The 21,788-nt window shown below is 36.5% G+C and overlaps 1 protein-coding gene across 2 annotated transcripts in view; it reads right to left on the bottom strand.

The window, feature by feature from the left end:
• Window positions 1-21,788, bottom strand: part of LOC142983259 (protein Wnt-7b-like) — a 104,368-nt gene that overhangs the window by 43,975 nt on the left and 38,605 nt on the right. For both annotated transcript variants that reach the window (XM_076130179.1, XM_076130180.1), the window contains exon 2: window positions 1,977-2,606. In XM_076130179.1, coding sequence (XP_075986294.1) covers window positions 1,977-2,086 — 110 coding nt within the window. In that variant the 5' untranslated portion in view covers window positions 2,087-2,606. The remainder of the gene's footprint in view (window positions 1-1,976; window positions 2,607-21,788) is intronic.

The raw sequence follows: 21,788 nt of genomic DNA, 5'->3' as shown, positions 1-21,788 counted from the left end.
CCAAGAGCTTTTGTCGTACTGACAGCGAGAAGCGATTTGAAAAAATGTGCCTTAATATTCTTATTAATTTGTTTACTAAAGAGTTTTTGGGCTTTACAAAGTTATCATATAACTTAAAAAGGATTGTTTGGGTAGTCTGACTATTCAAATCATGAACTATTTTCAATATACCAAAACATTACATTTTATGTACTATCATTTTTATTAAGATAGAGTTAATAGTTACCAGTTAGCTTGTTTAATTTTTATAAGCAATATTTTGCAAGAAAATAAAAATATTTTCAATAAGTCTTACTGACATATTTATTAAAATTGACTACACTTTTCTAATTTAAGTTTCAAGAACATCTCCGTTTATTACAATTCTCGTATAATTTAACGAGCCCGCTACCCGCTAACTCTCACACAAAATCCTTAGAATCATAACATTGCATTGAATGCGCGCCGCGGTACATCGCAGGTACAACTTATAACAAGCGCTCGTCGAACAAAAACCTCCATAATTGGCCCCTCGCCGACATTTCGACAACGTTTACGTTCAGCCCGCCTAAAAAACTGTACGATGACAAAACAAAAACCCGCGGCTGTGTCCCGACTTGATAGGTTTGATGTTCAATGTGCTCCTGTGTCGAAGAGTTCCTCGGGACCATCATATTGTTACATTATGATTTTGATTATGTTATACAAAGTGTCGTTTTTTACGTCTGTCATATGCATTTTAAATTAAATAGAAAGTTTGTATAGTAAGGATATTATTATGGTTGGTTAAATTTAGGGAGATATTCAAAGTAGTCTGTGGTAATAAATGTTAAACTAAGCAGTAAAATAAGAGAGACCCTAATGTCAATTTCGATTATATTCCGAATGTCTTCATACAAATGTATAATTATTAGAACCGAATAAAACGGTTATAGTACGGAACCCATAACAAGTTCGTTGGTTCACACTCAACTTAAATTTCAAACTTTTTGTTCAAAAATCGGTACTCGATATGTGGATTTATTGTACGTAATTATAGGGTACAAGTATTTGGCGTTATTGTGCTGCTCCCTTTTGTAAACCTACCTTTATTAACTGTGGGGGCTATCATTTGTGCGCGCCTATATTTTGAGAAGAGTTTTTTCGTCGATGAGCTCGCGGCAATTTGTGATAACTACTGACTTGATAGATTTCATCCATGTATGAATATATTTGCGTTTGATTAACATAATGATTGTATCAACGATATCGCCGAGAGCGAGTTATTGGCTATAAATCATGATACTAATAAACCACAGCTGGAAATATGAAGGCGCTCATAATCAGTTGCAAATTGATCGGTAAACGAATTACCGTCGATCTGGCTGATGATCGGTGACCCATATGATGTGTTTTATGCGAGGATTTGTATGTAAATTGAGTGAATACATCGTTTCAATGATTAGGGGCCATCTTATAGACATTTTATGTTTATTTCATGATGTTGTCAGTCCACTTGTGTTGTGGCACAGGGTTAGCCAAACTAGAATTTAATTTGTCTTGAATATTTGTAAAGTCTGCATTGCATACAGATTCATCTACTTTAGTGCTTAAAGGGAAATAGATTAAAGTTAGATTTTATGACTGCAGACAAGGGCTTGTCTGTCAGTAACATACAAAATGTTTCCGTTCAGGCAGAATATTTTCCGGAGCATAATGTTGAAATGTGATACGCGCTCTGCAGGCTCGGCCGGGGCGCGCAGTGATGATAGTGATAGTCTCACCTGACACAGTGCAGACACAGCAGCAGCAGGAGGGCGGCGCGGGGGGCGGGGGGCGAGGGGGGCGCGCTCTGCAGGCTCGGCCGGGGCGCGCAGTGATAGTGATAGTGATAGTCTCACCTGACACAGTGTAGACACAGCAGCAGCAGGAGGGCGGCGCGGGGGGCGGGGGGCGAGGGGGGCGCGCTCTGCAGGCTCGGCCGGGGCGCGCAGTGATAGTGATAGTGATAGTCTCACCTGACACAGTGTAGACACAGCAGCAGCAGGAGGGCGGCGCGGGGGGCGCGGGGGGCGGGGGGCGAGGGGGGCGCGCTCTGCAGGCTCGGCCGGGGCGCGCATCCCGTCATGGTTCACATCCTACTCGCGGCCGAGCTCGCGGCGCTGCACGCACATCGTACACCACACTGCACTTGTACACACTCTAGCACTTCACTTAAAACATTCCAAGCTGTTCAATATTTTTATGGCACTTTTTTATGCCAAGCTGTTCAATATTTTATGATTCGTGGCACTTATTTGGCAATTTTTGGTATGTTTTTGATTTTGTGGTTGCAAATTTTCTTGTAATTTTCGTTATTATTGGTTTAACCACAACACGTTTTTGTTATATTGCTTCAATTCTTGTAGCTCACTTTGATCAATGCTGTTTCATAGTACCGATTTCACAAAATTATTTGAAATACGCATGTAAAATCCAAATTCTATGAATTATGTTTAAAAACTTTAATTAACCACGAACCACTGTTATTCGCATGTCAATACTATTTATAAAAATGCGATTGTTATTGTATAAGTATTTGTTGAGTCAGCAGTCAGCATCGTTTTGTCGTAGTTGTGCAATTTGTTGTGTGTCGTCCGGTCATTACTCTGTGGACAATACAAACAGTAGGTTAGTTTAATTACGTTTGTTTGCTTTTCATTATTTTACTTAAAATACTATAAAAATAGACCAAAGTAAACATTAACTGACATGATTTTGTATTTATAAAACACTTAAGTGCAAAAGCTCAACATTACAAAATTTTTGTAAGCGAAAGAAAGTGTTTTTTTAAGTTTTCCTGAAAAATTAAAACGACGAGAAACGTAGAGGACGATGTATATATGTAAACTCATTTTGATAGAATGATAAGTCGCCTTTCACTTTCACAATATCAAATACACTGGTAACCCATATTACACAGTTCAATGTCACATTTGTGTGAATAATATTCCTGTGTGTGAGTTGTCGCACTATTCTCAAAGTAAAAAAGACGTAACTCGTCGCAATCAATTCTAACTTATGCCTTTCTTCTCCTGTGATTGGTGCATCTTCCTTCAAAAGCCTAGAAGCAAGTGTGCCACTGTTTTAATAACAAAAGGGCTTAAGAAAACTTATGTGGATAATTTCATATGTCATTTTGCCATTGAAAGTGTGTGTGTATGTTTGTAGTATCAGTTAGCGCACGTCTGCGCACGCGCGGTTACGCAACGAGATAGTTTCACTGGACGTTCAGTTTCAGTTTATTGTGACAGGTGCTCATTGTTTTCTATACTTGTTGGCGAATGTAAATGTTTGAATATTTGCATGTTCAGGATTTAGTCTTCTAGCATCCATCATGATGTTATGTGTAAGGGCATCGATGAATCGATGGAATTATGATCTCTTGTTAATATTATGCCATCAAAAACATTCTGTAAAAACCTCAAGTCTCTCCGTAAAAAGTTGTGAGATCTATATAATACCAAGTCGATTAATCTATTTAGTCTCTACTTAAAGGACCTTCTGTCTTAAGTTATTACGTATGTTATTATCATGCCAATTTCAAAAAAATACCTCTAAAACAAATAGACCGACCTGGCCATCGCATGATTTGATTATTAGAATGTATCACACTACACAGCACGACAAGAAGTTAATGCTCCTGAAATGTTAATAATGGCGAATTTGTGTTTTCTTGCGATGACCAAGTCGATCTATTTGTTTTAAAGGTATTTTTTAAAAATTGGCATGATAATAACATACGTAATAACTTAAGACAGAAGGTCCTTTAAGTAGAGACTAAATAGATTAATCGACTTGGTATTATATAGATCTCACAACTTTTTACGGAGAGACTTGAGGTTTTTACAGAATGTTTTTGATGGCATCTCACTTCTTTTTGTAGAGCGAACATAAGTCAAATTTGTATGGAAAGACGTTTTTTTTTCATAATTCAACATATTTTCTTATGGGAATGTTGTTCAGTTTCATGGGCTAAACACCCTTACCCACCCTTTACCCCCTCCCGTTATGCCTCATATAGTAGGTACCTATTTACACCTATTTATTTTATTTTCTACAGTAATAATAATTCATTAACTGCAAATGTAACCTTGTAATCTTATACATTTATATGGAATTACAAAGTTATTGTTGCAGTTGGTGTATTTAGAAAACTGGACCGAAATTAGAAAATATTAAATTTTTCCCATGATTAAGACACTAAACCCTATTTGTATTCTAAATTTTAAGCTTCTAAGTCTGCTAGAAGTACCTTAGACTTTTGATGATCGGTGAGTCAGTGAGTCAGTGAATCAGTGAGTGACAAAATTCAAAATTTTAACAAGTTGTCATTCTTAAACTACTGGTTCAAATTGACTGAAATTTTAAATATACCGTGTATATACAATGACTGATTAGTTGCTGAAAATCCAGGCTTCTTGTTTTATCCACAACGAAATTATAGGGGTGTCAAAAATAGCCCGAATTGCTTCGAGAAAAGGATGTTACGGCCGTGCCGCTTTTTTTTTGCTCGACTTGCGGGGGCACTTCCGTGCCCCCAGATTAAAAATACCGTTATTACTAGCCCGATTCTTAGTTCTTCTAATTAATCCAAATTTGTGGGTAGGTATAGCCACCCGAAATCTGGGTTGAGCTATTAATTATCGCTAATAATTTAACCGACCTTATTAAACTAACTTGAACTATTTTTTTTAAATTATTGAATATATTTATATTATTCAAATAGACTAATATCAAAAAGCAGTCTTATTTCCATTCGTATAGATGTGTAATCCAATATCTTCAGTAACGGTCTATCAAGATAATAACCTAACACAAGCTCTCCTATGTTCCGTGTGTTTCCGTGTTATTTATTATATAAGGTTACATCACTATGTCATCACTCATCACGTGGTGCGAGCAAGTGACGTCACTCGTCACTCGTCACTTGTCACGCGTCTGTCATCGATCAATACATATCATTAGTGATTCTTGTCAACACTTCTGTGCATCACTTTCACCTGATATAACGAAGATGTGATCTTATTTTATAGAAAACGCAAACCGCGCTATTATAATTGAGATTTAAAGCTGGTAAAGCGCAACTGGCAGAGTTATCAATGCTTATACTAGAAATTGGATATGTAAATAATATTTTTAAGGTATTATGATTCTAAGTCTATATTATATATAGACTTAAATTAACTGAGCCCTAATCAATAAGACTAAACTGCACATTAACCCTAAAAATTAAGGATCTATCTCGCACTTAGTCATCCAGGTACTCTTATTTCGTGGGGAGACTTTTGACTTGTCTGATTGTATTTCGATACGTCGACGTATATTTGTAGAATAAACGTAACACGTATCGAATGGATTCCATGAATTGAATGTGTTCTATTCTAACATCTAGAATACTAGGTGAATCAATTAACACGGTGGGCCGACAACACCCGACCACAGCCGAACACGCCCGAACATATCCGATCATTTGCAGTGAGAGAGAGCATTAGTTGTATTTGTTTTGTTCAGTATGTATGGAGTGTGGAGTGTGCAGAATGTAGAGCGACGCATTCAGTGCCGTTTGTGCAATATTCGCGGACTAGGAGACCATGTCATGGAGGTTTGGTGGGACATCTTTTACAACTATAAAGTTTAAGGATAAGTGTCAGATATTCGTTAGGGAACGTGACAAAAATCTAACCTAATATGATATGCTGACTGATTTTTAATCAGAAAAAAATACAAACCAGGCTGAAAGTCTTATGATAACAAAGGGTGGGAGTTTCACTGGTTATTTCTTTTATAGAATCGGTTCTATGGTTTAGTAGATAAGTCCTTGGAAACTTTGTATATCTATACTAATATACTAATTACTAATATATTATATTATATATATTATATATATTATATATTATATATAATATTATAAAGCTGAAGAGTTTGTTTGTTTGTTTGTTTGTTTGTTTGAAGGCGCTAATCTCAGGAACTACTGGTCCGATTTGAAAAATTCTTTCAGTGTTAAATAGCCCATTTATCGAGGAAGGCTATAGGCTATATATCATCACGCTACGACCAAAAGGAGCAGAGTACCAGTGAAAAATGTTACAAAAACGGGGAAAATTATGTTTCTCTTATGTGACGCAAGCGAAGCTGCGCGGGTCAGCTAGTTTATAATAAGATAGGTACTTTATTTTGATTCTCATACCATGTATAGGATAGACACTAATAAAGTTATGGCCAAATACTGTATCAGGTCGCAAAAAAATTAAGTAACACTTAATCTCATGCCGACCCTTTGGGGTGCTGATGGAAATGCTCTTGTAAGTACAATTTAGATACACCGTATCCTAAACTCCTTACACAACCATGCACACCGCAAGTTTGGTATTTATTAGGCATGTAATATTGAACGAGCGCGTCCGTAAATACACACACCGGCGAACACTTCCCAGTGGACACGTGTCGTTACTGTGCACATTACACGTGTGTTTACTGTGCACATTACACGTGCACAATCGCAACAATGGGGTAATCGCACTGGACACTACTGATAGGAATGGCATTCGACCACCTACGGGTTGAGGCATTTTCAGATTTATTTTTTCTAATAACGTGGCGTAAAATAGTATTTTATATCAGTCCATTGATCAGTTCGATTTATTTAAAAGATTTAAACTTGTCAAATTCCACTTTCTACTTATAATATTATAACTGCGAAAGTTTGTGAAGATGTTAGTATGTTCGTTATTCAATCACGCAAAAATAGCTAAACAGATTTTGATGAAACACAGCTCTCTACCAAATCTAGGCCCTTACACATTTACCCCAAACAATCTTTTCGGAATAAATCACGAGCAAAAGCTTTTGGACCATAAACAAAGTCACAGTACCTTCAAAGGCACTAGATATGCTAAACCAAATCAATTAATCAGTCTGATCTATAATTAAGATCGTAGCTCGTAATACTACAATATATTGACAGTAGTGATTATTTGTGCACAATGGTCCATATTACATCTATAAGTTACTGAGTTCTGATCATAATCAGGTATCTGTATACAACATTAATCATTTACTTAGTTATATTTTACATTTAAATACAGCTATGACAAATTGTTACTTCTCTTGCATTGTCAATCGGTACAGAGCTTACACACCGTAACAATATTGCGTATATTTACAATCAATGTTTTTATTTTTTTTTAATGTATTGGCCAACTAGATTGGTCGGGGAAAGACCCATTGCGTGCGTTTGCAAATGGCAAATATTGTCATAGTTCAATAAAAGTCGCGTTACTTGTTTTTCCCTAGGAATAATTAATTTTCCTAAATTGTAGCCTATGATATTCTCTAGTCTTTTAACTATCTCTAACGAAAAATCATGTCGATTCGTAGTTTAATGTGAAAGAAGGATAAACTAACATATATTTCCAAGATTTGCATCAATTTCTAAGCATAGCAATTAAAATTGAACATTACCATAATTTAGTTCAAGTCTTAGAAACTCAACATTTACTAGACTTTACTATCATTAATATTATAACTAATGACAGAGCACTATCGTCACGGTATCACCGCATAGGTATAAGCAGTAGCCGTGATCATAAACCAGTAGTAATAAATCAACAATGATTGACGTTCGTGCATTAATATTCACGTGAACCTTGACTTGATGATGTGTCAATTGTATGGAACGAGTTAACATTTGTATGGAAAAATTGTTTGAATTTAGTTTGGAGGTTTAATTGAGATGACTATAAGGTGAATATATATAAAATAACGCTTTATTCCTATGGGCGCAGGCAGAAACCAAAGAACGCCACATTTTTGTTTTGATTTTTTCTATTCATTCATCTTGTCATATTATAACTACGCACCTACTACTCGTTCTAAAAAAGTATAAAATATCATATATTAGGCCTGTTACTGACCTATCGCGCAAAAACTACAGAATGGAGTTTGTAGCGAAAGTTAGCCATATTTTAAATATAACTTTTCGCACGGACCAAGTCGCGGACAAAAGCGGACACTACAATAAATAAATAAGTGCTAAAACATTCATAATCTTGTATGTTTGTATATAATACAACAATTTACGAGTTAACAAACATACATATGTGTTTGTTTCTGAACACAATAGTTTACGGTGTTTATAACAACTCATACACAATGCCAAGGTAACCATGTTAAAACGACGTGAAACATAACACACGGATGATTTAAGAATAATATATTAAGCAATATGTTGAAGCAGTTGTTGTCAGTTGCAGACAGCGGTTGGCATAGGTTCAGCGAAGGAGCCAAGGTAACGGTCAACCCTTTGAGAAAGGACATATCATAGATGAGTAAGAACGACTCACTCGTAGGGTTTATAAACTTATTATAAAAGGATAAAATAACCACAAATGCAAATGCTCGTGTGTCATGTGATTATCAATTTCCTCTGGGAATCGAGCCTAATGGCAATCAAAATTACCAACGCAAAGTAAAGTTTTGAGGTGACCATCTTAACCACTGCGTGATTGATGCCTGCACGCATGCACTGCATCTTAAGTTTATGTGTCTTGTACCTTAGATTCGATCTGAATTCCAAAATCATCATTATTTTGCAAATTCGGATTTCATATTGAGCATGTTTTCCTCCTTTCTTTCTTGTTGAACTTGATCATGAATCTATAAATAGCAGGATACGGTAAAGTTATAAATAGCGCATCTATTTATATCTGTGGTCAGAGGTGTGAGGTGGTACCTAGGAACAGGCAAGGGCAAAAATACCTACGCAGATTCATATTAGCAATCGCACTTTTTGTATAAAATTATTTTTATTTATTTTCACTTTTCTTGTTATTATTCGACTACACAAAGAAATGTAGAACAATTTGGTTAATGTAAAATCGAAAAGTTAATAATCAGTGGTATTTTATCTACTTTCACTAATAAATACGCTATTAGCCAACGTGTTGGACTTAAGGCCTAACCCTTCTATTATTACGGGAGGAAATTCTTGCCCAGCAGTGGGAAATTAGTGGATTAATTATTATTCATGTTGAAAAGTGTCAGTCAGTGTGTACATATATTTGCTTTGGACTATACGTCGAGGGCAGGTCTGTGAGCACGGTGTGTTCGTTATCTAGAATGTGTTACGAGCGAATGTGCGTACGCGCATACACTATACACTAAGTACGCTTGTTTTACTCTGTTTTTATTTAGTAATACCTACTGGGTTCTGTATCTTTTAGCCTATTTTATTATGGAGAATATTCTTAAAATGTTTTAAGTCTTTATTTCAAATCAGCTATAAAAGTCAAAGAGTATTTGTTTATTCTTGTTTCACGTCGAAACTGCTCGGTGGATATGTTTAAAACTTTGTAAGGAACAGAAGATATCAGAACAGATTATACCTATCCTGGGAATATGTTCAATAGGTTTTCAAGTATATTAACGTAGTACATAACTGTAAAACTCATTGTAATTGTATTTATAGTCTTACTTTCAGGCCTGAAAATATTGCAACATTGTTCCGTTTGTTTAACATAATAAAGATAACTATAGTTCACTGTGTTTGGTTTCTACACGATAGAAAGTGTTAAGAATTTCAGGAATGCGCTTTCAGTAAGACAATTGATCAGCACCTACATAATCAGTCAGTAAACTAGCTCGGTACTACTCGGTACTAATCGGTAGATAATCAATTAATTCTGTACAGAAAGCTTTATGAGCAGAACGATAGCAACAAGAGCGAGTGAAGACAAGCGTTATCACTAGTATTAGATACTCAGTACCGTTCTACTAAGGGTTGACACACTTGTAATATTTTACCTGGACAACTACATCCGGGACCGAAGTATATTTTAATTTTTGGAATAATTATAGCACTTGGTGCAGTCATAGGCTCACAGGTTTGCATAGGTCTCCCCCGACGGGTCTCCACCTTGCTGTGGTGGGGGGGCTTAGTAGCCGCGAGCCTTGAGGTGAGGGCGCACTTCGGCCGCGGTGAAGCGAAGAGAGACCCATTGGAGAGGCCGCTTCCCTGTCTGGGCGGTACCGCACTAACCCGGGGGACCAAAGCGGCCGGCCGGCTGGGCCGAGGCGACGTAGGTCCGGCTGGTTTTGGAGGGGCTAGTCGCGGAGGAAGAGGTGTTCTAGTGTGTCGTTGCTGGGCACCCTATCCTCCGCGACTGGGCGGGGCCGCACCGCGTGATGCGGCAATGGTGGGGCTGCCGTGGGGAGTCGGGGGTCGGGCGGTCGGACCCGGCTCTTAACCCATGGTGGCTGGTGGTGGGACCGCAGGGCCTGGGAGTGGGCAGACTACCACTCTCGGGCTCGTTGGTCGACGAGGAGGTGGCGGCGGCCTACACACCTTTCCGCCGCCGGCGGCCGGGACAAGCTGCGCATCTGCGCGTGGCCTGTCCCGGCTTCCGAAGGCCCCCTGGCTGGCGAACTCGTGGGAGTTTTCTGGCCACTGCACTAGGGGGCATGTGGGGGGACGGCACCCGTGTGCTGGGGTGTCGTCCCACACTGTGGACGGATCCACATTGTGGACAGCCGCGTCGGGGCCGCGGATGTGTGCCTAAAGGCGTTCCCGTGGCCTCGGCACTAAGCAGCGAGGAGGCAACACCTTGGTGGTTTAGTGAGTAGGCCTTGCCCTTCTGGCTCGGAGAGCCCCACATACCCCAGCGCTCCCCCGGGCGTTGGGGATGCAATTTCATGCATTAACCAAGGAAAAAAAAACAACAACATAGTAGAGAGTCTTGTATGCAAGGTTTGCGCCTGCCGGAGGAACACTAAGAACATGAGTGAACCTCTGAATCATGCAACTGACAGTGGCTTGTTTAATACAGGTTCTTTATTTTGTGATTACACAGATTTTTTTATTATAATCTAGTTATACTGTGCATCATAATCTACTTATATTTTTGGAAAATTCAGGCTGATCTATTATTTCGGAGCTGTAAGACAACCCTAGTATCGTTGTACTGATTACTGATAGTAATGCGGAACTATAGGTACACGTGGCTGTGGTCGAGCTTTGCTGTTTCAGATTACATAATAGATAGTTGTGCTTAAGTAGGAAGGAATACCTTATTATTTCGCTTTACTTTGTTCAGATAAGACAACCATTTTTGTTCGTATGAATTATGTATGGAAAGGCACCTATTAGAGCATTGGAACGAATAAAAAAAGTTTAAGAATAGATGATAGTTAAAGTTCTACACCCGTATTCGTCTGAATGGGAAGTGTCTTTATCAGGTTTAAAAGTATATTGTTTCAATACTATAAATTAGCAGGTAAGTTTAATATCATACTTATAAACTATCTATGAGTTGAATTTTATTAAAATCCATTCAGTAGTTTCAGCTCGAAATAATACCGAACTAATTATAACATGTCCCAAACTTTCGCATTTACAATAAACGAACAATTTTACAAAACAATTTCTTTGCAATTTATCATTAAATAATATACTATTTTTACCAGAAATTTCACTTTTCATACATTTGTTGAATATTAATTAATCCATTATTCAACATACAGTGCATACGGAACCCCACGTGTGTGTGACGTCACAGCGACACGGGAACCCTGTTAGTGGGCACGTTTATGTCACCTTTACTGCCTTTACTGCTTACATGAACATGTAACGTGTGAGCGTGAAGATAACACTTTTATACCTCGCTTTAATGTGCTGTACTTTGTGAATTAGCAGTGCTATATTATACATGCACTGTAGAATCAAGAGTTAAATATATGCCTGCTATTTCTTACTTAATTTGCTAAGAAATCCTTTCAAAACTGTAAGTTCGTAATTTTTTTAACCCATTACTGTCTCACTGCAGATCAAGGGTCTCCGCCCATACAAGGGGGAGGGGTTAGGTCTTAAGCTAGTTCTCAGTTGAATAAAAATAAATAAGGAAGTATTTTGATCGTGAAGTTAAGATTGTGATTCATTATGACGATGTTAGTGATGATTAAGAATCTTATTGACAATAATTTACATTATACCGAAAAAAAGCTATGCCTACGTTTGAACTATGAGTCTGTAGGTACTCTTAACTTATTCTCCAATATCAGATTCTTATTCAAATAAAACAATGACAAATGAATTCATCTGCACGACACTAATACACACAATTACGACTTTCTTTCACACCTAAAACTGAAGCAAATATCCTAAATCTCTTACAAACAAAAACACAGGCTAGTAATAAATTAATCAAGTAAATCGCTCGATACACAATTACACGTGTAATATACAGTAATGTGCAGTAATGTAAAGTCATGTGCAGTAATGTGCAGTAATGTATGTATCTGTGAACATTCGCGCGGTTTACGAGCGCGCCGCCACATACATCGCGCGCTCTGTCCACCGAGACACCGACCAATAACATTATGTTAAGGTGATTCTATATTAGAACAAATTAATGAGCAATTTTACGGACTAATGCCCGGTTTCTGAGTCCATTTAGCGGTAGTCTATCTATTCAATAGCGTTTAAACACAGTCATATTTAAAAAAACGCTCAAAATCAAAATATACCTCTCAAACCGGGGGTTAATAGCTAGGTCGCTAGCATAAGCTAATATTATAAATGCGAAAGTCCTATGTCTTAACCTGCTGAGTGTTAAACGATCTCCAAGCTAAATTTTAACAAAACTAGTTCAGTGATTTAGCCGACGATAAATACCTTCTTTTTTTAAAGTCCGCCTCTAAGATGTCAAAAAGAAGTAAAACTATGTACGCGAGGGAAATCGCATGGGTCTGCTATTTAGTATAATCTGAATTCATCTTAACAGCTGAGCGGCGTTAAGTAATTGTAAACAATATGGTGAATGGGTGTATTAATAAATACTCAGTTTTACGAGACAATTACAAGTGAAAGTGGTTTGTTACCAACTGATATAAACAACCAGTTACTTACCGTGCCGTGGTTAATATTACAATTATTAAGTACCTAATATACCAGCAGCTTGCAAAAGATTTTCATCAATTAAGATTACCTAATCAAAATTAATTTCATAGAATTGGTTGTACTTTGTGTCCGTTGTTTGTTTGTAAAAGTACCCAAGACACACGAGCAATTTTATGTGCGGGAGTTGTATTTAAAAGTAAGTTAACATATTTATTTTATGGTAACTGCAAATGTCTCTGTTTGTTTGTTCTGTTTGATCTTTGACATAGAAGTACCTACTCCGGTAGGACTATCACGGGATTACAGCTGTTGTTACAGGTAGCAGGCTTTAATTTTAAAAAATAATAATTGGAGTTTTATTTATTATTGTATACCAACACTTTTTCTGTATTTTAATTGATATTCTCAATGAATAAACTACAACTTTCATCACTAAACGGTAAATCAAAGCAAACGATACATTTACCGTTAGTCTATATCAAATATTTATTTATTTAGTGCCAGAGGCTGCACACAAATCACACCAGCCTTATATTAACAGATCCTATACACAAAAGTCGCCGACCCGCCGACATTGACGGCGACTTGAAGTCGGCAGTTTTATTTCAAACTAGTCTATAAGGTGCCGACATGATTCTATGAAAAGAAAATGTTCGTGACTTTGTTGTGTAGGTAGTCTTCTTAAAGAAACACGTCGAGAGACGCCGCGGGGCGAAACTAGCGCCTCGCTTATTTTGTGGCTGATTATATGACGATGTTAACGATCGTTATAGTTCATATTAAAACTGATCATTTGAAATAGTATTGGTTCATAACGGAATTTCGTTAACATGTGATATATGCTTGAGGCGATTTTTGACGTCAATGTCCCAGGTTCGATTCTTATGATAACTTAATAATTATAAACGGCTCAGGAAATTTCTTAGATGTAACAGCACAGAATGAAAATTATCATTAATATAACAATGATCGGACTATTTCATCTTCTAAAAACCCTATTACCTAGAATAATACCTGTTAATGGTCACCTATGCAAGGGCAGACCGCACTTCAGTTGCTTAACCCCTTCATTTTAAACCGGTGGGTGTACTTGAGTGTTTAAACAATATTGTTGAGAAATAAATTGGTCCTAAGTAATTAGACGTATTGTGTAGATACTGGACATCTCGGACGATTGGACAATATTTGTATAAGCGACATGAAAGAACGCATTCCGAGATTGTCAGGGTTGGTAGTTCATCAAAATATCATAAATTATTTAGATCGCTGCTCCTAAAATTCCTTAAATAAATGGGTTGTTTGCTGTCCCTATAATTCACGTAGACACTGATATAAGATAAAAATATGTTCGTTAGAACATTTAAAAAAATTAAAGTTAAAAACATTTAAGTTAAAAAAATATATAAAAAAGTACAAAATAATAAAAGAACAAGAAAAAAAACAACGATATCGACATATATGATTATTTATAATTGTTTGTGACAGCCCTGCTCAATTAGCGTTAAATCAAATATTATGTTTGGTTCCGTACAGCGACGTGAGCGTAAGAGAACAAACTCAACTGACTTTGTTAATTGATCTAATATAAATAACATGAACTTTTCCCATACAGACTTATTATGTCGGACTTCGTTCGTGTAAAATGATTACCCGAGATATATGCTAATATAATGTTAGATGGAATATCAAATTGTTTTTTTGTTTGCATAACACTTTATTATACCTTTCCACAGACAAGTAAATTTGTATTTTTGTCAATTTAAAATAGAAAGTTAGTATATTAAAATTGGTCAAAACACTTTGTCGACGTAAATCAAAAATTTATCAACGTTCTTGAAATACATCGAACTTATTACTTGCGTATACATTTACGTGTTAACAATCATCAGTACAGATAAAACAAACCAAACACCACAATAAAGTATAGAACCAGTAAATAAACTCCCCCACATTACAATGAACCCGCAGTAAATCAACTGAGCTGTGCTACTGATTGATACGTGTCGTATAACTGACGCTACTTGTAAATTATACCAATAACTAGTTAACAACACTAGTTACCGATATATTTATCAAAGCCAACGGGAGTCTACTTTTAAGAACACTTTATCGTTATTTGTGGCGTTCTATAGTCTCTGCCTACCCTTGTGAGCAAAAGGCGTGATATTATGTATGTATTGTTATTAGTTATGTTTGCAATTATAATATGAGAAGATTCTTGATCAGGTTTCAATTTTAATTCCTTTCAAAAACAAAGGCACTCCTAGGTAAAAAACGTGCTTCAAGCAAAAAGTAAAATATGCAACAGTTTCAAATGGACTTTAAGTAGTCATGGGTTTTGTCCCGACCCAGTACCTAGATACTCTTTAGACAGAAGAATAAGAATATGGATATGAAAGGCTAAATATTCTTCAAGACATCGTCTTTTTAGTAGTGCCATACTAAACTAAACTATATAATGGAGTAGTTCACACTTCGGAATTTATTTATAACTACAAAACATCCAAAGAGTTAATTAATTTAATTCAATAACCATTAGTATAACTAACAATGGAACATAACGTGTGAAACGAGGCCGTTTATTCATCCTCGCAAAGTCGCACAGTCGCTCAGTCTTTCACTCCCGGTTACTGAGTACACTTAGTGGTAGTTTATCTATCCCAATAGCGTTTTTTATGAGTTTTAACGCTATTGAATAGATAAACTACCGCTAAAAGTACCACAGAAACCGGGATTGCTCAGTCGCACAGTCGCATAGTCGCACAGTCGCAGACGTATGCGAGTGACCGCTGCGTTGCGTCGTTCTCAGAACACACATATAATTGGATTATCATTTAGAACTTATGATTCATAGCTCGTGCTGTATTTGCAGTACATACCAGTGAAAATTGGGTCTCCTTATCTTTCTTTCTTTTCTTATAGACACCTTCCGCACTAAGAACTGCTTTTGTGTCGTCGGGACTTTAACAAACATGCAAACAACGGGCACAAAGTTCAACAAGACCCGAAACAACCATTAGGGGACCGCACAAAAAAAAAAAACAGAAATCATGCAACAGAAATGTATAGGATTGTAATTTAGGCATCACATTTTTTACAATCGTACAAAGCTTCTTCAAGCAATAATTGATTTACTTTTTTTATCTACAACTGTATCGAGTAGGATTGTTTTTTGTCGAGGTCAAAGTGCGACGGTTAGGCAACTCGATGCGCTTTTTATTGCTACAGAACAATTGTTATAAGACTAGTATTATAGTCTGACAACTTAATAGAGAGTTTTGGCATACGCGATTTATCTGGAGTATAATAAACAGATCTGTATGTTTCCAAAATAAAGTGGTCGTACTAAACAGGCCACTGTAAGGTGCTTAGGCCTGCGGGTCACTAATCTTCTAAATAGTGAATAATGTGTACCTCCGCTAGCCGTAAACCTTGCATACAAGGCTCTCTACTAAGTTGTAAGACTATAGTTCGTGTTAGATTTATTTGAATAGTTATCAAAACAAACAATACTGAGTATTTAGAGCAGAAACATAAAGTTTAACAAGTAATACAAGTGTTTATTAGTCTGTTGTGCTCACCTGGTGTTAAACGATTAATAAAATAAGCTATAAACAAACTCAGATGGTATTGTAAAGGCTTTCCGGCAGAACAACTTTAGCTGATAACTGATAAGTATATGAAATATAAAAAAACAAATGAAATTTAATGAAGCTTTGACGAAACGTCAAAATGATTCAGGTAAATAAATTAATAATTCGGTGCAAAACTACGGCATAGGACATCCGATACAATGATAGTACATGGATATATGCTAGAACATCGTCTCCCGCATGCATCTCGGAATAAAAGAAGGATCTTTAAACGTACTTTAGATTGAGAACATTTTCACTTCTTTCAGAATTGTTTTGTACAACTTTCTGGTATGCCAGTTATCATCTCAACATAGTCCTTCATCATTCAAATACATAAGTGATAAGCATCACGCTGAATAAATGTAGGTAAGGCTTTAAATTTTTTTCAAGTACTGTTTAAAGAACTCTCAAACGTTTCTTTATGTCGTTATTGAAGCAAGCGACAATCATCGCCTTCATTTGTTAATTAGGACTAATTAGTGCTACATTGAACAGCCAGGTGTGTTACAAACAGGTACTGTCCTTGGCGCTATTGTTCACTATCACTACAAATACAAATACAATACAAATACATAAATACAAGCCGTCAGCGCGACATAGACCCTGTCGACACGCCTTGAGCTTTAACTCACTCAACTAATTGTTTACTAAATACTTGTATAACGAATAAACTTTAATGTAAATTGTATCTATTTTGATAAGAATTGACTTGATGAATATTACATTATTGCCTCAAAATGATTGTATTATCATTGGATAAGTCATACACAGTCATTTGATTCCAAACTAAGATGAGCTTGTATTATGGTAACCAAATACCTGATAAACATACTTATATATAAAAAAAAATAATACAATTAATTTAATTTTCTTTATTTTATTTAGTTGTCGTTTATAAACAAGAAAAACCGTACAAACTCGGGCCAGTCCGCTAGTTTATAAAATTAGTAATATCAGATCTTTTAAACAATTGAAGGGATAGGCTGTTATCATCAAAGTGGGATACATTTTTGATGTAATCGATTTAAATGTATAAACAAGGTAGTTAGATGTCATCAGACCGTATCATTGTATCATTACGACTATCTACTAGACCGTGGTATTGACAGTATTATCTAGATTCCAGATTCATTCAATACAAGGCCGATTGTAGGAAATTGAGACTATAACTAATTCATTCAAGAATTATAAAACAATAGGTTTACGACTATTTTAGGCTAAGCGACCTTTAGGCTAACCATATCGTTGTATTTGAGGCGGGAGGGAGGGGTTAGGCATGGCGTCCACCACGCTGGCCAAGTGGGGGTTGGGGACTTTGCATGCCCTCAATAAATGTATTAAACAAATTTTAAGCATGCAAGGTATCCTCACAAGATGAGTTACAAAAGGGGTTGAGTAACAAAGATTAATACAGAATAAGTCTTACAGTTTAAACAGTGCTGTAACCTACGTGTTCAGACAATTTGATGGTCAGTATCTTTAGTTAATCTATTTAATGGAAACGCGTCTGGTGTAGCGGCGGAAGAAACAATTAATAGTTCATGTGTGTGTGTATGTGTGTGTGTGTTTGTGTGTATGTATGTGTGTTTGTATGTGTGTTTGTATGTGTGTTTGTGTGTTTGTTGGTGCAATAATTGTAAGTGATGTGAGTCGTTTCCTAATCTTCGAGCGCCCACTACAGCTACTAATACTAGCACTGTGGGTTACTGAATCATTTGGATGTCGATGGGGTGAGTGGAATGCTTGTGTGAATGGTTAAGATGCATCGGTTAGTATTTTATCCTTTGTTTCATTCGTTTCGTTTTGTACTTTTATTGAAGTTTTTAGATTTTTATTGAAAAGGTCAAGTCGATTCGGACGAGCTGAATAAGGACTTGTCATATTAATCTAAAAATATATATGGATACGAGACTACTAAAATATTTGTAAGCAGGGATTGAAGACGGAATCAACGACCACTATTGTATGTTTTGAGATATGCGTCTTTAAAAAGTTTTGAACTAAAAAGTTACTGAAAGAAAATTTGCTTTGGCAAAACTGTTTATTATACGGGTAGTAAATAGATATAAACATTAATATTGGATTTATATATTTACTTACTCCAGAAACTAAGTCTAATTGAAACAAATGTCTTAATTTTGAGCTCATTTCAGTCGCACACTGTGCAAACAGCCTAATAGCAAGTGAAGTCAAATGTCGAGTTATATTTAGCGTCGCTTCCCGGATCAACGCCGTTCAACATCTAATATAATATCTACTATCATATATACATATGTATGTATGTATGTATGTATGTTTGTATGTATGTATGTATGTGCAAGTGTTGAAAATGAAGACGTTTGTCGCCAATTCATTAAGGCGTTGAATCATTGCGGTATTATGTCATGTTATCATAACTATAAGGACTGGCACAAACCTGAAACTTTACACATAAGATATTTATCTTTCAAGTAACGAAAGAGACAACTTCTTCACAGAAAAACCAAACCTCGAAAATTGAAGCGAAATTGTTGATCCAAAGACTTTTATTAGATTGTAGCTATTCAAATTTAGTTTTCTCTCGTCTGAGAGTAATATTCTATGCAAAGTATGAACGAAGTCTGGATTTTATGTAAAGAGGCCACTTAGGGTTACGTGCCCTATTTTTGTCTTGTCTCCATGCTCACTCCCTATCGGACCTGCGTGTAAGTCTTAATACCTTACGAAATTTGCGTCAAAGTGATAGAACCAATTTTAATATCTAGGTTACAATTACTATTAGAAAGATGATGGCAAATGTCACTGGGGCATAGTACTTTATAAGAAGAAAATATTTTCAAACTCCTTCGCAGTCAAACACATCAGTCTTAATAATCCTTTTAGTCGTCAGTGTGTAACATGCCTAAGTCTATTTCCAAGTGTATGGTCCAGTTAATTCCGCGGACAATATTAGAAGTTATGTGGAGCACTCAGCTGTTTCACTGTACACTACTATATACTAACTATACTGACTATAGCGCCCGTACTCATGTACCCGTAGTTAACTATGCGAGAACCATTGTTTCTAGGAACGAGTAGATTATTCATACGAGTTGAGAGAAATTTCGGGCTAAATGTTTGTTTAAAGTTATGAAGACGAACTGTTAGTATGTGTACTGAAAACTAGATATATTAATTGATATATTCGTCTTTCGGTAACAATTGTTTCAGCACTTATTTCCTATAGCTTAGGTGCTGAAAGTACTGAAAACAATAGCACACTAATTTACATTTTCTGGTAAAAACGATCCCTAGCTTAAGAGAAAATGCAAGTGCTGAAAACATTAGCGCACTATGATTTTCATATTCAATTTGGTACGAACAATGAGTGAGTGATGGAGTGGTTCTTAAATGAAATATGTTTTTGGAATATCTAAGGACCTATTTCTCAGGAACAGTGGATTATGAATTATGTTACCGAATGTTTTTTTTTCGCATTTAGGATCGGATCTTCGAAACAGGTACTGGCGTCGTCACGTTGTGTATAACGTTGAAACATAGTTCGTACTACATTGGTAACAACTTGAATTAGCAGTTTGAGAACCTATTTGAAATATTAAGATAACTCAATAATAGTAGTACAGTAAAGTTTTTGTGCGTTCTCTAACCCGAAACTTTAGGTGTTCAACGTCATAAATATTCCCGCAACGCCTCTTTCACTCGAAAACTGACACTTTCATAGTCTTCTAACTCAAACACTATACTTATTTATAACCGGAACACACTCCCTGCTTCAACTGGTCATCAGGTCAGCAGTGCGCTCACACGATGCACAATAACGCACATTATTGCCTTGTAACGCACAAGAAAGCGCACTAACGCACAAAAGAGCGCAGTAAACGCACAAAAGAGCTCAGAAAACGCACAACAGAGTAGCCGCGCGGGGAGAAAGTAACGCATTATGTTATGAGTTAATTCTAATACGCAGAAAGTCAATCTTTTACAAGCGAGCTTATTGTTTAGGATGCACAATGTTCGCTGAGTCATAGTTCCGCGTGTGTGAAATTACTGAAGAAATTTATGCACTTGTTTTGACGGTGTAAGAAATATGTTTCAGTACTACCTTTCTGAGTTATATCTTCTGAAAGTGCGTTGTGTTGTTAAGATATTTGGTTGCTCTACTATTGTAGTCACCAAAAACAGTACACTGTTACCTACTGCATATGTCATTTGGTTGATATTCGTGCAAACTGACTTTTCAGCATAGTTGGCATACATGGCATTCATAAAATTCAATCACCGCTCCCTCATTATGGGAGATAATGGGAGGAGACAATTGTCCAGCAGTGGGACAGTAATGGGTTGATATTGTTTTTTTTTTACTAATTACGTTAAAGTTGATTGTGTTAAATTAACGTATATTAAGTAAAATGTAACTTAAGTGTTTCCTTATGTAAACAAGTTTTTGTGAATACAGACTAATTAATTTTAGTCGAAACCTGTGCACAAACGCTGAGAAGTACCAGGAGTTCATAACTATTGAGGAAGTTGTACAGACTGTGTAATAGATTCATGTTCGCGTTAATATTATCAGTGTTTGTTCTCAGTCGGGAAAGTTTGTAGTTCTCCCCGTCTTACTAATGAGTTACCATTGCACTCTAGCCTTATGATAACTTCTGTGGCAAAATTATTAAACTTCGGAATCATGCTCTTGGCGTATATCTTCATAGAAAAGAATCAAAACAAAATAAAATATCAATGATTTCTGACATAACTAACCTGCTCGCGTGCATAGTTTTATCCCTAATTTCATAGTTTAAGGGCTAGTTTTTTAAATGTCAATGTCAATTGGCAAAGCGGGTTAATGTTAGCATGACAGATATTCGGAAAGACAGAAAGAGATACTTTCCTAGTGTGGACGTATGGATTAGTCGTAGTAGTAGATTAGGAAAAAAGTGAAAGACAGAACCCTTTTTTAATGCAGCAGAACTCGCACTCGAAAACCTATTCCTCTAAAGATCCCAAACTTACTAAATCTAATCTATTTTTTCTTCTCTAATCCAATAAATACTGTACCAGCATGACCTAATATCGTAACAGTGCCGGCAGCGGACATGTCCCCGTGAGGCGGGCGGCGGGCGTGCGGCGGGCGTGACCGATGTGATCAGAGTTGATCCAGACCTCTAATTAAGTACCGCACTTTTTGTGAACCAGTCTAACACAGTGGCTCTCAAAATTACGAGATCTTGGACTGGATAACTAAGAAGAGAAATTTAGAATTTCCATAGTTGTTCGATTTCTTA

Source organism: Anticarsia gemmatalis, chromosome 23 (genome assembly GCF_050436995.1).
Source record: "Anticarsia gemmatalis isolate Benzon Research Colony breed Stoneville strain chromosome 23, ilAntGemm2 primary, whole genome shotgun sequence".
Classification (NCBI taxonomy): Eukaryota; Metazoa; Arthropoda; class Insecta; order Lepidoptera; family Erebidae; genus Anticarsia; species Anticarsia gemmatalis.
This window is presented reverse-complemented; position numbering and strand designations above follow the sequence as displayed.